This window comes from Lipotes vexillifer, unplaced genomic scaffold, assembly GCF_000442215.2.
Source record: "Lipotes vexillifer unplaced genomic scaffold, Lipotes_vexillifer_v1.1 scaffold240, whole genome shotgun sequence".
NCBI lineage: Eukaryota > Metazoa > Chordata > Mammalia > Artiodactyla > Lipotidae > Lipotes > Lipotes vexillifer.
This window is the reverse complement of record NW_006797481.1, coordinates 2,861,604-2,880,818: the sequence shown is the minus strand read 5'-3', so window position 1 is coordinate 2,880,818 and position 19,215 is coordinate 2,861,604. Positions and strand designations below refer to the sequence as shown.

At 43.1% G+C, this 19,215-nt stretch overlaps 1 protein-coding gene across 1 annotated transcript; it reads left to right on the top strand.

Moving 5' to 3' along the window:
• Positions 1-349: 349 nt before the first annotated feature.
• On the top strand, positions 350-19,049 carry DENND10 (DENN domain containing 10). The gene is made up of 9 exons (XM_007469580.1): positions 350-416; positions 2,484-2,680; positions 4,015-4,094; positions 7,271-7,419; positions 8,737-8,848; positions 10,678-10,778; positions 13,630-13,737; positions 15,621-15,715; positions 17,500-19,049. Exons 1-9 carry the CDS (start codon positions 362-364, stop codon positions 17,674-17,676), a joined length of 1,074 nt encoding a protein of 357 aa, XP_007469642.1. The 5' UTR covers positions 350-361; the 3' UTR covers positions 17,677-19,049.
• Positions 19,050-19,215: the final 166 nt, after the last annotated feature.

Sequence of the window (19,215 nt, the reverse complement as noted above, 5' to 3'; positions counted from 1 at the left end):
TTTTTTTTTTTTTTTTTTTTTTTTTTTTTTTAGGACGCCTCTTTTGAGCCAGACTGGAGGGCAGAGGTAGAATGAGGAAAGCCTGAAGAGAAGAGCGAAGATTGGAGTGGGCTGAGGAGGGAGCGGAATGAAGATCTGGAGCAGAGAAGTGAGGGAGATCTCTAAGGGTGAGGAGCCTGTGGTGAAGGTGAACGGAGGGGCAGACCTCCGGCAGAGTGGGGCGGAGGCTGGGGCCTCCAGTGCGGGGGCGGGGCCTGGAGGGAGGGAGGCGGGGCGGGAGCCTGCGGGCGGGCGGGCCCCGAGGAGAGGCGGAGCTTATGAGCAGAGAGCAGGGAACGGTGCTCTGCGGCTGCGGCGGAAGATGGCTGCAACTGAGGCTGCGGACCCTCTGCTGATGCTCGGAGTCGGGCTTATCGGTGAGGAGGAAGGCGCCCTGCCCCGCAGGCCCGCACCCAGTTGTGTCTCCGCCTGGGCCCGGGACTGCCCCTGCTCCCGCGGTCCCCGGCATCGCCCGCGGTGGGGAGGGCGCGGCCCTCTCCATGTTGGGCCTGGGCTAGGGGCTGCGGGGCCGGGCCTCCTCGGCGGAGGGCCCCGGCCTGCCGCCCTGGGCCCGGGCGCCCGCGGCCTTGTGTGGGGCCTGCCGGGCCGGGAGGCGGGGCCGGGTACCCTGGAGGCCTCCTAGGCTCTGGGAGGGAGCTCCTCCTGGACGCCCCGGGCTGCAGAGGAGCCCGGACCTGGAGGGTGACCGAGCCGCGTAGGCGAGTCGCCGGTCATGCAGAGAGGAGCTTGCAGGCCGCGCGTTTGTGAGGCTGCAGGGCCGGGGTCCCTCCGAACGAGGGAGAGCCACGCGTGACTGCCAGCCCGGCGCCCGGCTGGCCCCGGTCATGTGATCGAGCGATTCCAGACGCGGTGGCCAACTGCCAGCCCGGGGTGCTGCACGTTATGCATGGATTATTTCCCGTTTGACTCTCACCTCGGCTCCAGGCGATCTGGGTAATGTTTGATGCCCACTTTACGCAGCAGGTGGGGGGCCCAGTGTGTCATTTGTGCAAGAACGCACATTAGGAAGTAGCAGAACCAGGATGGGGAACCCTTGCAGTCTAGCCCCAGACCCCCAACTCATACCAGTGGAGAACTGCATCCTAAGACAGAGGTCGTGCATATGATACAGGTGTCTACATAATCACAGTGGGTGGAATCCCAGTTCGTTTTGAGGAATTAATGGATAGGGAAGTGCGTTGGGATCTTTGGGCAGTCTGGAGTGTGTGCCTGAACCTTGTGCAGGGTTTTTGAAGCAGCCATTCATTCATCCGACAGCGACAGTGAGCACGGGGTTGCTTGAATGAACTTCTGTCGGTTCCCTGAGTGCCATTGTTCTTTGAAAAAGTATTCTGAGATTTTTATATACCCCTAAACCCTAGTACACAAGCACATTGCTTGGATCTAGCAAAACTGGAGGCAATGCGGCGAAATGTTGCTGATTATTTTCACTGTATCAAAGGAGTGCGTTTATCTGGGAACGGCTTCCTGTGCTCATCTCTAATGTGATTTTTTAAAACTGTTTCAAAGCAAAACCTAAGTACCTCAGGCATCTTAGTCCTTCTTGAAGGTACCTCGGAATTAAGGCTGAATTAAACTCTGACTTTATCTGGTAACAGCAAAGAAAAAGATGGCTTATTGTATTTTCAATTCAGTTTTTAAAATTTTTCATGTCGACATGAATTTAAAAGGGATTTGCTTAAAAATAAAGCGTGGGGGAGCTCCTTACTCTTATGAACTAAGGAGTGCCAGGTGTTGATAACTGCTGAAGCTGCGTGATGGAGGCTCATTTTATCATTCTCTCTACCTTTTTTTATACTTGCTATTTTCCATAATAAAAGGGTTTGTTTTTAAGTCCATAGATCAAAAACTGGATTTTTACTGCTATATGTTCAGTTACTGTTTCTCTAAAGTTTAGGCTATTTTTGCCTGGAGTAATTATTAGCAAATTGTTCCTATTTTGTTACTGAGGTGTTGACTTTGGTGAAACTACATATATAACTGTTTAACCATTATTATTAAAATTTTAAATATAGAATGCATACTGTCAGTACATAGCATATGACAGAGATTTCACCATTTTCTTAATTTCCAGTTTTCAACAAACCCATCCATTCTATGTATTTATTAAAGATCCTTCCAACTAGATTAAAAGGTAAAGTGTGGGAGGAGATAGCGAAGACCCCTAGCAAACCTCTAAGGCTACATTTTCATTCATGATTTGTTAGAAAAGCTTTTTACTCAGGTGGCCTAAAATTCAAGATCAGGAGAGCTAGCTAATGTAACCAGGAGAGGTAGGTGAGAATTGGGGGTTCTCACGTGCTCTGGGTTGCTTTGTAAAATGGGGTGTTAAAACTGATTCCACGAAGTGCTTCTGAGTAACCAATCAATTCACTTCCTTGCTGCTGTTTGACATTCTCACAGTGACCATCTTTCCACCGTAGAAAAGGACACAAATGGAGAAGTTCTGTGGGTGTGGTGTTATCCTTCCACGACAGCTACTTTAAGGAACCTACTGCTGAGAAAATGCTGCCTTACAGAGGAAAACAAACTTCTCCATCCCTTCGTCTTTGGTCAGTACAGAAGAACATGGTTTTATATCACAACAGTTGAAGTTCCAGATTCTTCCGTTTTGAAAAAGGTATGACTGTATGAGGGTCAAAAAACAAAAAATATTTTAAGTGATGTAAGATTCCAATAACGCTTAGCTTTAGACTTCATCATTCACAATACGCTTTGGAAAAATATTAAATATATGACTTTAATTGGGAATGTTCTCTTTCTCATTTCACTCTTATTCATGGTATTTATTGGTGTATATTATTTGACTGACCTGGGGTTGGTATAGGGAAGCCTTTCCCAGGTTATACTTGGATGGAGTAGAAATGTAGAGGTATTTTCAAAGCCTGGACTCTGATTAAAAGTGGGAAAAAGTATCTTTCCATAATTAAAAGCTATTTTAAAGGTTATAATTATCCTAGTTAAGAAAACCTTTTCATTTGTTTATGGATGATAAGGATATGTTAAGAATAGAAAGGATAATTGAGGAAATTCATGTGTTCTGTAGACTTTGTGTGTGTGTGTCATTTCATATGAACACCATCAGGTGACAGACTAAAAATCAGTAAGTATGTGGTCGTTGTGGACTTTCCTAGTCCCACACAACCAGTGGCTTTTTCAGAGGAAAGAATATTGGAAAGAAGTGGCTGAGCTCCTGGTTGGTTTCTGGGTGGGGACTTCTTTTACAATTTCAGGGCTGATTTTACAGTCAATCACCAGACAGTGTGCAGCACGTCCAGTTTAAATGTAAGGAATTACGTTTAAAATAACAGGAAGGCAACAATTTAGAAACTGTAAGAGGTTTAAGATAAAACAGAGATTAGTAATTAGAAAATGTAAATTGCAGAAAGATACTCATTAATGGGAATAATAGGTATATGATTATCAGAAATTTATATGTATAATAATAGAAGCATATAAATAAATGAAGGTTATTATAACAATGCCCTTTAGCCTTTATAGCATTTTACAGAGAATTGACTATTTTGGGAACTGTATGATTTTTACTGTATGAATTTTACTGAAACGTATTTTTGTTGTTTTCCATCCTTCTATTTCATTAGTGAAAAACAGTCACTATGTGGTAGGTCTGATACAGCATTCTTAGTTCTGCTTTGTTGAGGGTAGGGGGCTTAAATAAAAAGTCACATTTCTGATACTTTTGAAATATTTTTATGTTGTTGAGGAAAAAACTCTAACTCTAAAAAATTTAAATATATATGTATATAAAAATTTTTTTATGTGTGTATATATATGCAGAAGTATAAAGAGGCAAGTGAGGACTTGGTACATTTTGGTCTTTTCTTTTTAATGCTGGTATGTCTTATATAAGAGGCTTGTTAGGATATAGTAGTAAAGATTAATTCTATTAAAGTGTCTTTAAAGAGTGTACTTTTTTTTGTTTGTTTTGGACAGGTGACTCATTTTTCTATTGTTCTGACCGCCAAAGATTTTAATCCAGAGAAATATGCCGCCTTCACTAGGATATTGTGTAGGTCTGTATGAAAACTGTATTAAATGCTAATATACAAAAATGAAGATCTTACTCAATAGTAATACAGCAGATTTCTACACTGAGGAAGCATATTTCAGCCTTCTGTTTCCCCAACTTAATCTTTACTGGCCCTTCGGACACTGTTTTATAAAGAGGAACTTTGTCTTCTGCTTCCACGGTACTGCTCCTCTTATTAGGGAAAATGGTAGAGGGGCGGAGAAGAGGCAGTTTGCACAACTATTGTAATTTCTGGGTACTTTGAGTCATTTGCCACTTTTGGTCTGTTACTTCTACTCATTTCCAATCTGGAACTTTCCTTAGGATGGGAGTGGTAAGCTGGTTCATTTGTGGCAAGGTCTGTATGTGGGAGTCATTTGGGGAAAATTAATGGGCATTTTGAGTTATGCTAAAGCACAGGAAAATATTTCTTAGCTGGAATGCTGAGGAGCTGAGAAACTGATTTTTTGGTTAATCGTTAAACTGAAGGATAGTTTCATCCTTCAGTTTCATCCCAGCCGTTGAAAAAATTTAACTAAAATATACAGTCTGCTTTTTTTGCCTTGATAAGTATATCTGGTGGAATTAATGAAATCCATCTTATATGTTAGGGATATTGGCTTTTTCTTTAATCAAGACTTTTTCAGGGTTTGGGGTTTTGTTTTTTTTCTAATATTGTTACTAGATAGAATTATAATTCTCAGTGTTATGTATTACTCTCAGCCCTCAGGTTTATGCCCAATAAGTAGGTTTTTTTTGGGGGGGGGTGGATAAGGGGAGTTGTTTCTGTTTTTCTCACCATAAGTCTGATAAACGGTTGTCTTTGCAGTTTCTGTGTATGACCACGTGCACATGCACGCATGGGTGCGCACACAGCGCGAGAATACAATCTTATCACCTAAGTGTTTCGGTTAGGTTGTATTTTGACGGAATGAAGTTTTAGTGTTCTTGCAGTCAGCTGTGATAAGAAAGGCTTCTTGCTTTCAGTGAGATAAATTCCAGGTGTATGGCTCGCTGTGGAATATGAACAGTTTTCTGCAAATGCGGCACTGACACAACGGGAGATTATTATTGTTAGAAGGGGCTCCATCCAGAAGCCGTGAACTAAAAACACTGCAAAGTTGTTTTTGAACAAACGTTGGACTCCCATTTCATTTGATTGAGTCAGGGTTAGGTTACTTAACTGAATTCACTGAGAAATGTCCTGGGCCCCAGAAGGCGAGGTTGCTTTAGACCCCACTTCCTGCCCAGGAGGAAGCCCAGAGGCTGTCTCCGCTTGCGCAGTGCTGTGGCATTGTCACATTCTGGATTCTCTTCTCTGTCACAGTTACAAGAGAAATGAGGGCTCAAGCTATTGCCAGCCACCTGCTCTGCCCCCACCCCTTAACCGCACTTGAGTGCTTGCCCTAGCGCCTGTCCACGCTCACGTGCTCGTGTGCACACACACTCTCCCCGTGTGCACGTGTGCCTGTTCACACACACAGAGACAAGCACTTTTTTTTTTTCACTTTCCCTTTATTTTCTATTTTACTTTTATTGAGGTATAGTTGATTTACAATGTTGTATTAGTTAGACTCACACTTTTTTTGTTGTTTTTTGTTTTTTCTTGCGGTACGTGGGCCTCTCACTGTTGTGGCCTCTCCCTCTGCAGAGCACAGGCTCCAGACGCGCAGGCTCAGCAGCCATGGCTCACGGGCCTAGCTGCTCTGCGGCATGTGGGATCTTCCCGGACCGGGGCATGAACCCGTGTCCCTTGCATCGGCAGGCGGACTCTCAACCACTGCGCCACCAGGGAAGCCCTAGACTCACACTTTTTGATGGTGGTGAAGTGCTCCCTCCCGTTTCTGGTGAGAGGTGCCCTCCACAGTACGCTGCTCACGTGGCCATGGAAACCCGCATGGAGGGGTTCATTCCCCCTGGGGGATCTGGGTCCAGATCCATGACCCCTTTCTATAATTTTAAATTTAAAAATTTTTTAAATAAATTTTATTTTATTTAAAAAAATTTAATAATTTGAATGGTGTTTTTTGGTTTCCTGGCTTTGTTTTGGTGGTGGTAATGTAAGCACGTCGTAAAAAGAAATGCAAATAATGCCGAAGAGCATACAGTGAAACCTAAGTCCCTTCCTTCCCCTATTCCCCATCTCTTAATTCTACCTACCGACTCCCCACCCCAAGGCAGCTCCTGGGCTTCCCTTCTCTGTATCTTACTGGAGATATTTTCTTCATATATAAGCATGTATATGGGGTTGACTGTTCCATGTATATGATAGTTTACAATATTCATTGTTCTTTGCCTTTTTTCCCCAATTTATGCATTGAAATAACTTAAAAAACACTGATGATTGACAAAATTTAGTAAGCAGTTAAATCACATGCTTTTTTCACTTAGTCTACAGTAAATATAGTTTTCAAGTGATCTTTCTTAAACAATTATTTTATTTTCATCCCAATTTTCTATCTCTTCAGCTACTAAAATGCCCAAGCAGACCCAGTCCTGCCACTCCAGAAGAAGTTACATTTACTTATAGGAAGATATTTCAGGGGAAAGGGCTGATTTCTCATGTGAGCTATAAATGTAGCCAGTTTCCTGTCAGCATTTTCTGGAAGTTTTAACTTGATGAATGTGTCTAGTGTGCATTTATCACCGGAAACTTAATGGAGTTTGATTTCTTAATTATCTAAATACAGCTACCTGTGAGAACTCTGATAATAAATATAGGTTCTACACCTAATTACTGCTTTCTTTGTGAACCATGCATAAAACTCCTTTCTTGTCAGAGGATATCCAGCAATAAAACAGTTGTTATGACTAACAAAAACAGTTGTGAATGTAAGACATAGAAAGAGATAAGGATACAGTATTCTTGAGAACAGCAGGGCCTCAGAAAGTCCATCGTTCATTCTCCTGCCTAAGTGAACCACAGCAGGCCTCCCCAGATGTAACAAGAGAGCTGACTTCACAGAATTGTTGAAGGTTGTTCAAGTGGTTGTTTTGTTTTTCTAATAGATTTTCTAATTAAATTTATAGAAGTAACCACATCATGAAAAGATTCAGGCATTCAGAGGTGTATTAGCAAGTTGGCTTAGATTCTTTAGAACGTACCCATGCCTGGCCTCAGTGCGTTTCTCCAGGTGGTTCATAACTAGTAGCACACTTGCTTTTTGTCCTTTCTCACAGAATGTACCTGAAACATGGGAGCCCAGTTAAGATGATGGAGAGTTACATCGCAGTTCTCACAAAGGGGATATGCCAGAGTGAAGAAAATGGCTCTTTCCTTAGCAAGGATTTTGATGCCCGAAAGGCATACCTTGCAGGTTCCATCAAAGGTAAAAAATAAATAAATAAATAAAAAGAAGAAGCAAAAAAGAAACAAAAACCCATCCCAGATGAGTCCATCCCAGCAACAACAAAATCCCCAAGCCAAGGACAATCTGTCATTAGACTCTGTTATTTCATCTTTCCATATATTTTCATCTACATGATATTTGTTTCCTATGCAGGAGGGTAGTTCAACTTCTACATTTCCTTATGTGGTTAGAACTCTGTCAGGAAAGCAGACTTTTGTGGTGTTTCTTTCCATATGATTCCAGCTGTTAATACAGAAATGTACTTTCACCAGTGAGCTAAAGTTCACGGGTCAAGGTTTCCACTGACTTCCATCATTTTCCTTTCCTTAGATCTTAGCAGTGACCTGTTCCACCTGGGGAGCTGAAGCCCCTGCCCCAGAGTTCCCATTCTAACTCCCCATCACTCTCTCCTCAGTGGAAAGTCCAGCCTAGGGCTAAACCGAGACATCAGGTCCCTAAAAGGAAAGAGAGGGGAACTCCAAGGGCGACGCTGGCCTTCTTTCTCATCCTCCCACAGCACCTGTCTTCACTCTTTTTTTTTGACTGTGATGGATCTTCATTGCTGCGCGTGGGCTTTTCTCTAGTTGCGGCGAGTGGGGGCTACTCTTTGTTGCCGTGCGCAGGCTTCTCGTTGCAGTGGCTTCTCTTGTTGCGGAGCATGGGCTGTAGGCACACGGGCTTCAGTAGTTGTGGCTCGCGGGCTCTAGAGCACAGGCTCAGTAGTTGTGGCTCACGGGCTTAGTTGCTCTGTGGCATGTGGGATCTTCCCAGACCAGGGATCGAACCTGTGTCCCCTGCATTGGCAGGCAGATTCTTATCCACTGCGCCACCAGGGAAGCCCTGTCTCCACTTTTGATCCTACTGTTTTATATGGTTTCTAAGCATCCCTGTTGAGGTGTTAGGTGTTTGTCCAACTGTCTCACAAGGACTTATGCAATGATGTGTATGTGGGTTTGGGGGGCTCAGTGAACATTTTTTAAAATTTAAGTTTGCACGACACCGAGGATGGTGGTTCCCTTCATATAATTCCACTTTCTTGTGAGTCTGGCTTCATCTGTGCATCCAGCATACTGTCCCTTGCGGGAGCAGGTGTAGCTACTGTAACGCCCATCCTGGGGAGCATATGTATGAATTGATATGCCCATCCACCAAATAAGGTGCTCTGTACTTATAACATTTACCTAAATTTATTCTGTGTTGAAAATAATTTTGCTTTCATACAAGAATAATTTCCAATAAAAACTTGATTTCCTTACATAATGTTTAATGCAGTAACATAATTATTTTTATTTTAAGACATTGTATCTCAGTTTGGAATGGAAACTGTTATCTTACACACAGCACTGATGCTAAAGAAAAGAATTGTCATCTATCACCCCAAAATAGAAGCTGTCCAGGAGTTTACCAGGTATGGTCTCTTATCATTAAAAAGTGTAAACTTTTTTTTTTTTTTTTTGCGGTATGCGGGCCTCTCACTGTGGTGGCCTCTCCCGTTGCGGAGCACAGGCTCCGGACGCGCAGGCTCAGCGGCCATGGTTCACGGGCCTAGCTGCTCCGCGGCATGTGGGATCTTCCCGGACCGGGGCATGAACCCGTGTCCCCTGCATCGGCAGGCAGACTCTCAACCACTGCGCCACCAGGGAAGCCCAAAAAGTGTAAACTTTGTTGGCAGCCACTTTGGGGCCCTCTGTGTCACTGTGTACCCTGTTCCTTTGCCCATTGGTATAAACAGGCTGAGTTACGTTGCGGGTGAAATACCATTTTGGTGTAATGTTTTAGTTTAGATTGAGTAGTTCAAGGTTACTGAATTTGAACAGATTCTTCTTTAAATTTTGGAATATGAATATTTTGGAGCGGAGAGTTTGCAAACTTTCCCTTGCCAGAGAGTAAATATCTTAGGCTTGTAGCCATACGCTCTCTGTCCCGACTACTTAACTGCCACAGGTTGCATAAAAGCAGCCATGGACAGTACATGCGTAACTGAATGAGCTCGGCTATGTTCCAGTAAAATCTGATGTGCAAAGATGGGCAGCCGACCCATGGGCCATAGTTGCCTGACCCCTGTTTTAGGTAAGTTGTTTCTTCCATTCAGTTTTATTACAGACTGTATTATTTATATAATAAATAGGGTTTGTTTTGTTTTCCTTGCCAAATCTAACTTAGATTCTTCTTTAAAAGCAGGGGAACTAGTATTTATGCTGTTTACTGTATGCCAGGCATTGTATAAATCACCTTAAATTATTAACTTTACTCATGACAAGAACCCTGGGAGGAAGTGTTACTGCCCTGTTTATAGATGAGAAGATGGAGGCTAAGGGTTAGATATTGAGAAGAAGAAAGGCTTGCTAGTCAGAAGGACCTGGGTTAAAGTCCTGGGAGGCAATTTCTTAGCCTTGTGACCACATAAAGTGTACATAATGTTTCTACGCCTCAGTTTCTTTATCTGTAAAATGAAGATGATAATACCTGCCTCGTTAGCTTGGTTTCAGGATTGGAAATATTTTGTGTAACGTGCTCAGCATGTACCTTGTCCATAGTGGGCACTCTAGAGACGATCATTGTTATTATGATCGTGATTGCCTTAGATCTTAGGTAACAGGACCAGAGTTTTTACCCGGCTCTGACTCCCAAACCTTGTATTTTTCCACCCAATTACCCTTTTCCTCTCCATTTATGCTTCTGAAGCTGGAGTGTCCACAGCTTCTGAGATGCGTAGCAGGCCACCAGGGGGTTCACAGAACCACAGATCAATTCGGCACATACTTCTTCCTGAATGACGTAGCTGTTTTATTGGAAGTTTCTTGAAGAAAACTTATTTTTGTATAAAAACAAACACAAAGTAGTTTGCAAGTTTGGCTGGAATTTTAAATATGAAATGCGAGACTTCAAAAAAATTTCTTGCTTGCAGGGCCCACTTTGGATTTTACCCTCAGGCTCCCTCCATGGCAGTCTGCAGAGTGGGCGTTGGGAGGAACACTTCAGAAGCGTCCTTCCTTGCCACCATGGAGATCTTTTGAAACTTTACCTTGAGTTTTTTGTAGCCAATCTGATGCAACAGTCAGTGTTTAAAACATTGCATTACTTAACTTTGAAGCCTGGAGGAGGTGTTGGCACGTTTAGGGCTTGTTCTCCCTCTGCATCTGGTAGCCAGTTTCCTCCCCCAGAAGAGGAGGGAAGAGGATGGGCTGAATCTCAGGTGTGGGCTGGCAACCATCTGTGTTCTCACCTTGGCCCCAGGACTCTGCCTGCCCTGGTGTGGCATCGACAGGACTGGACCATACTCCACTCCTACGTGCACCTGGACGCCGATGAGCTGGAGGCCCTGCAGATGTGCCCAGGTAGACAGCAGGCTCCCAGGGGATGAGAAGCTCAGCTTTACCAGAGTTGTTTGTTTTGGGGGATTTTTTTTTTAAGTGCATTCTTAAGGGGCATACTGATCATTTTTGGGGGGGGGTGGTAAATGCAACCGTTTTTTTCTCCTTAAAAAGTTTTTTTAATTAAAAAAATAAATTGTGCACCTCAAACCAACACAACATTCTAAATCAACTATACTCCAATAAAAATGATAAAGTACAAAAAAAAATTGAGGTAAAATACACATCACATAAAAGTTACCCTCTTTTTTTTTTTTTTTTGGCCGTGCCTCATGGCTTATGGGATCTTAGTTCCCCGATCAGGGATCGAACCCATGTCCCCTGCGGTGGAAGGCGGATTCTTAACTACTAGACCACCAGGGAAGTCCCTAGAAATCTTAATTTTAATGTGTTGGGATTTTTTAGGCTTTTATGATTTTATTTTTTATATTTTGTTTAAGAAAAGTTCTATCCCAACAGTAGAAAGGTATTCTCCTATATATTCTAGTAAAATTTTTTAAAGTTTTTTCATCCCCATTTAAGTCTTTAATCTACCTGGCATTACTGTTTTTTGTAGGCTGTGGGTTTGGGATCTGGTTCCATTTTTTTTCCATTTGGATAGCAACTTGGCTCAGGAACACTTATAGAATAGTGTCCCCTCTCCAGGAATCTGCAGTATCATTTCATTTCATTGATTGATTGATTGATTGATGGCTGTGTTGGGTCTTTGTTGCTGCGCATGGGCTTTCTCTAGTTGCGGCGGGCGAGCGGGGGGCTGCTCTTCCTTGTGCTGCGCGGGCTTCTCATGTTGCGGAGCACGGGCTCTAGAGCGCAGGCTCAGTAATTGTGACACATGGGCTTAGTTGCTCCGCGGCATGTGGGATCTTCCCAGATCAGGTATTGAACCCATGTCCCCTGCACTGGCAGGCGGATCCTTAACCACTGCACCACCAGGGAAGCACCAGCACCCCCCATTCTTAGGGGCTTTTTCTGTCACTTCATTAACATAAACTCTGGTGTATTGTTATAAATAATAAAAGACCCTCCTTTCACCTTTAACACTCTGGAACTATTTCAGGAACTGCGGACAGAATCCAGGTATTATAACAAAAGGTGCTCCTTTAACTCTTATCACTTAGGAAATTACATGTGTTGTAGGAGCTCTGGCCAGGAGCCTGGATAACCAAATAGACATTTCTTATTATATCACAATATTACAGCCCCTTTATTTCCCAAATGATGGAAGAATTATGGTGTGTATTAGTCAAGGAAGCGAGTCATCACGCAATAAACATTTGTTAAGCACCTAGTACATGCTGAGGTCTTGGCAAGTTGCCGTATTATATAAGACAAGACGCTTTTCCTCAGTGACTTTATGATCCACTTGGCAAGAAGAAATTGAAACTGAGCGGGGCCCTATGGGCCTCCCAGGCACGGAAGCCTTTTTGTCCCCCGTTTTTTGTAGACAAGACTCCAGCCTCCATGACCTTCCCTGAGTTCCAAAGGGCAGATTCGAACAGTTGCAAATCAAGGGAGGTGCAGCCAGGTCACCACCTGTAACTGCAGCAGACTACAGATATCTTCTGTGAAGATCCAAATTGGCTTCGGCCATTTTCAGCTTACTCCCCGCCTCTGGAGTCCGTCCCCAGCAAGGGTCCTTCTACCCAGTGCCATTCAAGCCAATAGAATGAGTTTTCGTTTCGGAAGCAAAGGAAAGCTTCATCCTTTGACCAAAGAATGGAGAGGTCGCAGCTGGTGCATCCACGCTCTCCCCCGCAAACCGGGGTTGGGGCTGTTTTATAGGGATCTCGTTTTGTGGGTGGGACAGCAGAGCTCTCGCAAGTTCCCTGCAGGGCTCACGCTCCAGGTGGCACACGGCCCACTGCCGCCATCTTGAGCTCTAGGTTTTTGATTTTGTTGCTGCTGCTGTTTTTTTTTAATATATAAATTTACTTATTTATTATTTTTGGCTCTGTTGGGTCTTTGTTGCTGCACGTGGGCTTTCTCTAGTTGCGGTGCGCGGGCTTCTCATTGCGGTGGCTTCTCGTTGCAGAGCACGGGCTCTAGGCACGCTGGCTTCAGTAGTTGTGGCATGCGGGCTCAGTAGTTGTGGCTCACGGGCTTAGTTGCTCCGCGGCATGTGGGATTTTCCTGGACTAGGGCTTGAACCCGTGTTCCCTGCATTGGCAGGTAGATTCTTAACCACTGTGCCACCAGGAAAGTCCGCTGCTGTTGTTTCTTAAATGTTGTCACTTGAAGTGAAATTGGTCCTCAAAAAAAAAAATTTTTTTTTTTTTTTTTAATCATACTGCTCTGTGAAATCCAAAGTCTGGGAACCATTGTCTTAACACCAATTCCAGAAGTCTGCTAGTTCTTGAGTTGCCCTGATTCCTTTAGCATTTATTGTATCAGATCTGAAATTGGGGAAGATGATGCTGTTTCCACCATGCTATCCCTGAGGAACCCGAGTGTTTGGCTATGACTTTCCTGTTGACAGAGACCTAGGGGGGACAGTGGTCAAGAGAATCCTTGCTGCCTGCTGCCTCCTCTGTCATTCTTGGCCCAAATAGGGAAGACTGAAAAGCAGATACTTTGCTTCAGCCTTCCTCCTTGACACTGAAACCTAGTTTTGGAACATTTTGAGTTGCTTGAGTTTCTTCAGGCAACTGGCAAAAATGTCATCTTAATAAATGCCACGGGATATAGCTAAAATGCCCTGGATAAATAAAGCAGAGAAGAAAAGCAGCTGATGAGCTTTTAGACTCACTCCTTTTTTGGTATGTTCACAATGTGATTTCTTCCTACTCTAGTAACGTTGGTCCTCTCTGTAATGCAGGTTACGTCGCTGGATTTGTAGACTTGGAGGTGAGCAATAGATCAGACCTGTATGATGTGTTTGTGAATCTGGCAGATAGTGAGATTACCATTGCCCCGCTTGCAAAAGGTTAGTTCTCTGTTCTGTTCTGTTGTTGACACAAGATGTAAGCCAAGCAGTTGTAATTTTTAGGCTGATTCTCCCTTTTGAAGGCCTGCTTAACCTGTTGTGCTGGAGGGATTTTTCTGTTTCTAGAACACAGCATTCATTTTAATAGACCTAACCCTTTTAGGGATACATCTGAGTGCTTACACTGTACGGTTATATGTTAATAAGATAAATGGTCTGTTTGTCTTGTTTCTTCAGTTTCATATTCAAACAAGGTGTATTTGTTATCTATTGCTGCATAAGAGATGACTTCTAAACTTAGTGATTTAAACTAGCAAATACTTATCTCACAGTTTTGGTGGGCAGGAATTTATGAGTGACTCAGCTAGGAGGTTCTGATTCAGGGTCTCTCATGAGGTTTTAATCAAGATATTGCCAGGGCTGCAGTCAAAGGAAGACTCAACTGGGGCTAGAGAATCCATTTCCAAGCTAGCTCACATGGCCGTTGACAGGAGGCCTCACCACATGGGCCTTTCCATAGGGCAGCTTGAGTGTTCTCACCACACGTCTGCTGGTCTCCCCAACAGTGAGTAATTCAAGAGAAGGGGGGACCACAGTGCCTTCCGTGACCTAGTCTGGGAAGTCATACATGATCACTTCCTCCCTATTCTGTTTGTTAAAGCAAGTCATTAAGGGAGAAGAATTAGACTCCACCTTATAAAGGAAGGAGTATCAAAGAGTGTGCAGACATTTGTCACCACGCGAGGGTTGAATATGACTCCCGTATGGAAAATCGTTTTGAAGGGTGTCTCGGTAAGCACCAGGGAATGAGAGTATTCTTGGGGCTAATGACCAAGAAAGGGTGTTCTAGTGTCATAGGGTCATCTCTGGCAACTGGAAATTATCCTAAGTTACAGCTGCATAGAGAAGATTGGGTTAAATATGTTTTGAGCCTAGGACACTATGAGGTCTTGGTTTTAGACAGGAATTACAGATAACAGCTTTTGTAGTGTCATTTATCTTTCTCCTAAAAGTGGGAGCAGCTGAATGCCAGCCAATTAGGGATTTTTGTTAGCTAGGTTCTGATAATGTGAGGTTTTATCTAGCAACCTCAAATTAGTAGAACCAGAACTTGTTTTCACTTTGAAATTACAAATATAATAAATATTCATGGTGGAAAATTCAAAATATAGTATCAGGTCTTTAGGGGATATTGCCTTTTGTAAAGCCGGAGTGATAGAAAACTAGCTGTAGCCGGGGCCACTGAAACTGCTGCATTAGGACTGGAAAGCCTGGTAACTCCCTGCTGCCCTCTGCTGCTCTGAGTCTATAAAACGGGCTCATCCCAGTGGAGTCTGTCCCTCAAGAGTATCAAACAAATTTCTGTTAACCTTCTGGCTGCAGAAAATAGCAGTGTATACAATTAATGTAACTTGGGTTGTTGCCTTAGCTCGTTTCTAAGGGCCTTTACACAGTGAATGTTGAGCCGCTCCTGCAGAACTGACAGGAAGTGCTGCTTTCACAATATCCCTGCCAGAAAGATAAACGTGAATTCTCAACTGTGAAGACCTGGACAGGAAAGTCAGGCCGTTGGCTTACGATCACAACCCATAGGCAGTCAGATTTCATTAGGTTTTGTCTAGAAAGAAAAATAATTCTTACCAGAATTTTGGTTTGGTGGTGGCGTATTTTTATTTTGGACATGAAGTATATAAATCATGATCATGCCTTACCTCCTATTGTGTCACCATATTTGTGTGTAGTAATAAGATGGAAATGGGGGGTTGTCAGTTGCTTTTTGAAAGTTCCCTCTGTGTGATCGTTCAAGTTTTCAGATAGATGATTACTTTTCATTATGTAAACACCTAAATATTCACACAACATATTCTTCTTGATCTCACCAGAGGCCATGACAATGGGCAAACTACATAAAGAAATCGGTCAGTTAATTGTCCAGTCGGCAGAAGATCCAGAGAAATCAGACAGTCAAGTTATACAGGTAATGCCTTAATCTTCCCACTGACTGAGTCTCGAAACGGCATCGCTGGGCAGCAGCTGGTTATCTGCTGTTCACGGGCACAGAGTGAAGTGACTGGAGAGGCCAGTGGGCAGCTGCTGAGATGAGGTCTGCAGGATGGCCCTGGCGAAGATGAGCCAATCAGTTACCAGGCTCCAGGGAGAGACGGACAGAGGGCGTTGGTGCCAAAGCCAAGCGTTTATGGTGAAAGATGTGATTGCCAAGTGGTGAGAGGGGCCATAGGGTTTGGCGGGGACCAGTTAATTGTCCAGTCGGCAGAAGATCCAGAGAAATCAGACAGTCAAGTTATACAGGTAATGCCTTAATCTTCCCACTGACTGAGTCTCGAAACGGCATCGCTGGGCAGCAGCTGGTTATCTGCTGTTCACGGGCACAGAGTGAAGTGACTGGAGAGGCCAGTGGGCAGCTGCTGAGATGAGGTCTGCAGGATGGCCCTGGCGAAGATGAGCCAATCAGTTACCAGGCTCCAGGGAGAGACGGACAGAGGGCGTTGGTGCCAAAGCCAAGCGTTTATGGTGAAAGATGTGATTGCCAAGTGGTGAGAGGGGCCATAGGGTTTGGGGGGGCCCCGCCAGCAGCACTGTCCTTTCTCTTCGGTGCTGTGGCTGGGAGGAGTGGGCAGGGTTTTTCCCGAGAACCCAAACACTGAGACTGTCTTACCGGACAGATGGTCATTGCCCACCCATTGCCCTGTCAACCTGTTAGTGAAATGTGTAAATTTGAGTTTTGTATTACTGTGTTTTTCACGGACTAAAAGTGATACACAGATGACGCAGTATAATGTATGATGAGAGTGCCTACCATGTTGTACAGGTTCACAGTATTTGAATAAGTTAATGATGTCAGCAAACCAGGAGAGAGACGTGACTTTAATGCGAGCTCTGCTGAGTCCTCAGCCACCCGAGGGGAATGTCAGCCAGTGAAGGGGAATAAACCCGTGCGACAGGTGCTGGGTCACTCATCCCAGGCAGGAGGGGACTTTGGGGAGAGATTTGTTCTAAAAACAATAGCAGTTCCTCAAAAAGTTACACGTAGCATTAACATAGATTTGGTGATTCTCCTTCTGGGTATATATCAAAAACTGCAAGCAGGAACTCAAATAGATATTTGTGCACCCGTGTCCCACAGCAGCAGCATTATTCACAATGGCCAAAAGGTGAAGACAACCCAGATGTCCATCAGCGGATGAATGGACAAAATGTAGTGGAATGCGGTGGAATATTACTCAGCCTTAGAATGAAGTTCTGACATGTGCTACCACGTGTATGAACCTTGAAAACATGTTAAGTGAAATAAGCCAGTCAAAAAGGACAAATATCGTGATTCCATTCATATGAAATACCTAGAATAGACAAATTCATAGAGTCAGAAAGCACAATGGTGATTGCCAGGGGCTGGGGCGAGGCCGGTGGGCAGTTACTGTTTAATGGGTACGGAGTTTTGGTTTGGGATGATGGAGAAGTTCTGGGGATGGATAGTGGCGATGGTTGCACAATACTGTGAACGCACTTGAAACGCCACTGAGTTGCACACTTTAAAAATGGTTAACCCCGCCCCCACCGAGCCCACCGTCACCGCTGCTCAAAATTAACCATGACATGTATTTTTTGTTGTTTTAAATGTTTCATTTTTTATAATTTATAAAGTTAGTCTGATAAACTTAAAAAAAGAATAGCAGGAAGAATTCTGGAGAACTCAGATTTTTTTGATACTCACATATTGTGTATTCTCCTGTTCTATTAAAGGATATTTCCCTAAAAACAAAAGAAATCTTCACCAACCTGGCTCCATTTTCAGAAGTTTCGGATGATGGAGAAAAGCGAGTGCTCAATTATGAGGCACTAAAGCAAAGACGGTTTCCACCAGCAACAGAAAACTTCCTCTACCATCTAGCAGCCGCGGAACAAATGCTGAAAATCTGATGGTGGGACAGAATGTATCACTACTGATAACTGATCTAAAGCCCTAGCACCACGATTATCCGTAACTGTGTAAAATACTGGAAATAACAAAGAAAATGTTATATTTTTAATGATTTATTTGAAAGCATTGCAATTTGACCTGAAAAAGCACTGAAACACATATGAAAACACTTCCGATTTCCTCCTATCTGATTAATTTCATGCCTACTCTCAACGTTTACAAAGTGCTGTAACCACCTATATATATAACATTATAAAACAGCCTGATGTCCTGGAGTAAGAGCAGAACAGCTCTGTCAAGTTCTCCTGCAAATCACAGCAAATCCGAAAGCCTTCATTATTATAAGTTCCAGTTTGTCTCAGTGCGTAACCACAAACTAATGGTTTATTTTCAGAAAGCTGCCTGAAATTTTGCTTTGTATTCTTCTAGGAAGAACTTTAATTCCTCACGAGGAACTCTACTTTGAGCCAAACTACTAAGTTTTCTGCAGAACCGTCTAGAAGATCATTCAAAAGACCCTGCAGTTGCACTTTCTTGTAAAAGAAGTTTTTTTTCCTTAGCCTTTGAACATTTTGCCTGTAGTATGAGGGTTCTGCATAGATTTTATACTTGAGTAGACAACTTAATAATCCATATTTATACTGTTGCAGAGGTAAGCATTTGGCAAACTTAAGCCATTAGCACTCTTTAATTAACCCAGTTGCTAGCAATATTCTTTTGAAAAAGATGCCAGTCCTTATGTAGTAGAGTAAAAGAAGAAAGCCCATTTGGAATATAAATGTCTCTATGGCTGAAACAGCAGCCTTATGTAACTGGTGAGAGAGTGTGAGAATTAACTTCTTGTAAAGGCCAGAACCAGAGAATGTCTTCAAACGACATCAGTAAAAATAATTTGGCCACGTATGAAGGTAACCGTTCTTTGTTTAGTTAGGTAACTTTTTCATAATTGGAGACCTAAAAATTGCAAAATAAGCATGGGGGTCTAAATTACGTTCTTATTATATGTATTCATATTCATTATGAAAGGTTATTTTTCACTCAGTACCGTTGTCCTTAGAAATCTTACCCAGAAAAATGTTTGCAAAAAAGCTTGTCTTTATTGGATCTTTCATTTATTCCTGGTGTTAGACATTTGTTAGGGAAAAAAATTTAAAAATAGCCCCTCCTTGGGTGGGGGCAGGGGAGGATTTGAAATGAGATGATGTTTACTGAGGCAAACAACTGAAAATTAAATCTGCACTTTATGAGAATGAATACTAACATCATTTTTGCCCACGTTTTTTTTTGTATTACTCTATTAGCTAATGATCAAAGTTGTTAAAATGACAAATTTATGATACAGAAATAAAATGAAATATGTTGATACTCAGCAGTTTTAGGCATATGAAAAATTGTGCCCTCTTTCTCTAATTAATTCTCCCCACCCCAAACAAACAAAAAAGAAAACACCCTTTTTTGAAAGAAGTCAACTGCAAACCCACCGGGGAATTATCCAAAGACCGATTTGAAAGTTAGGCAGTCTGGCTTCTTCCACCACT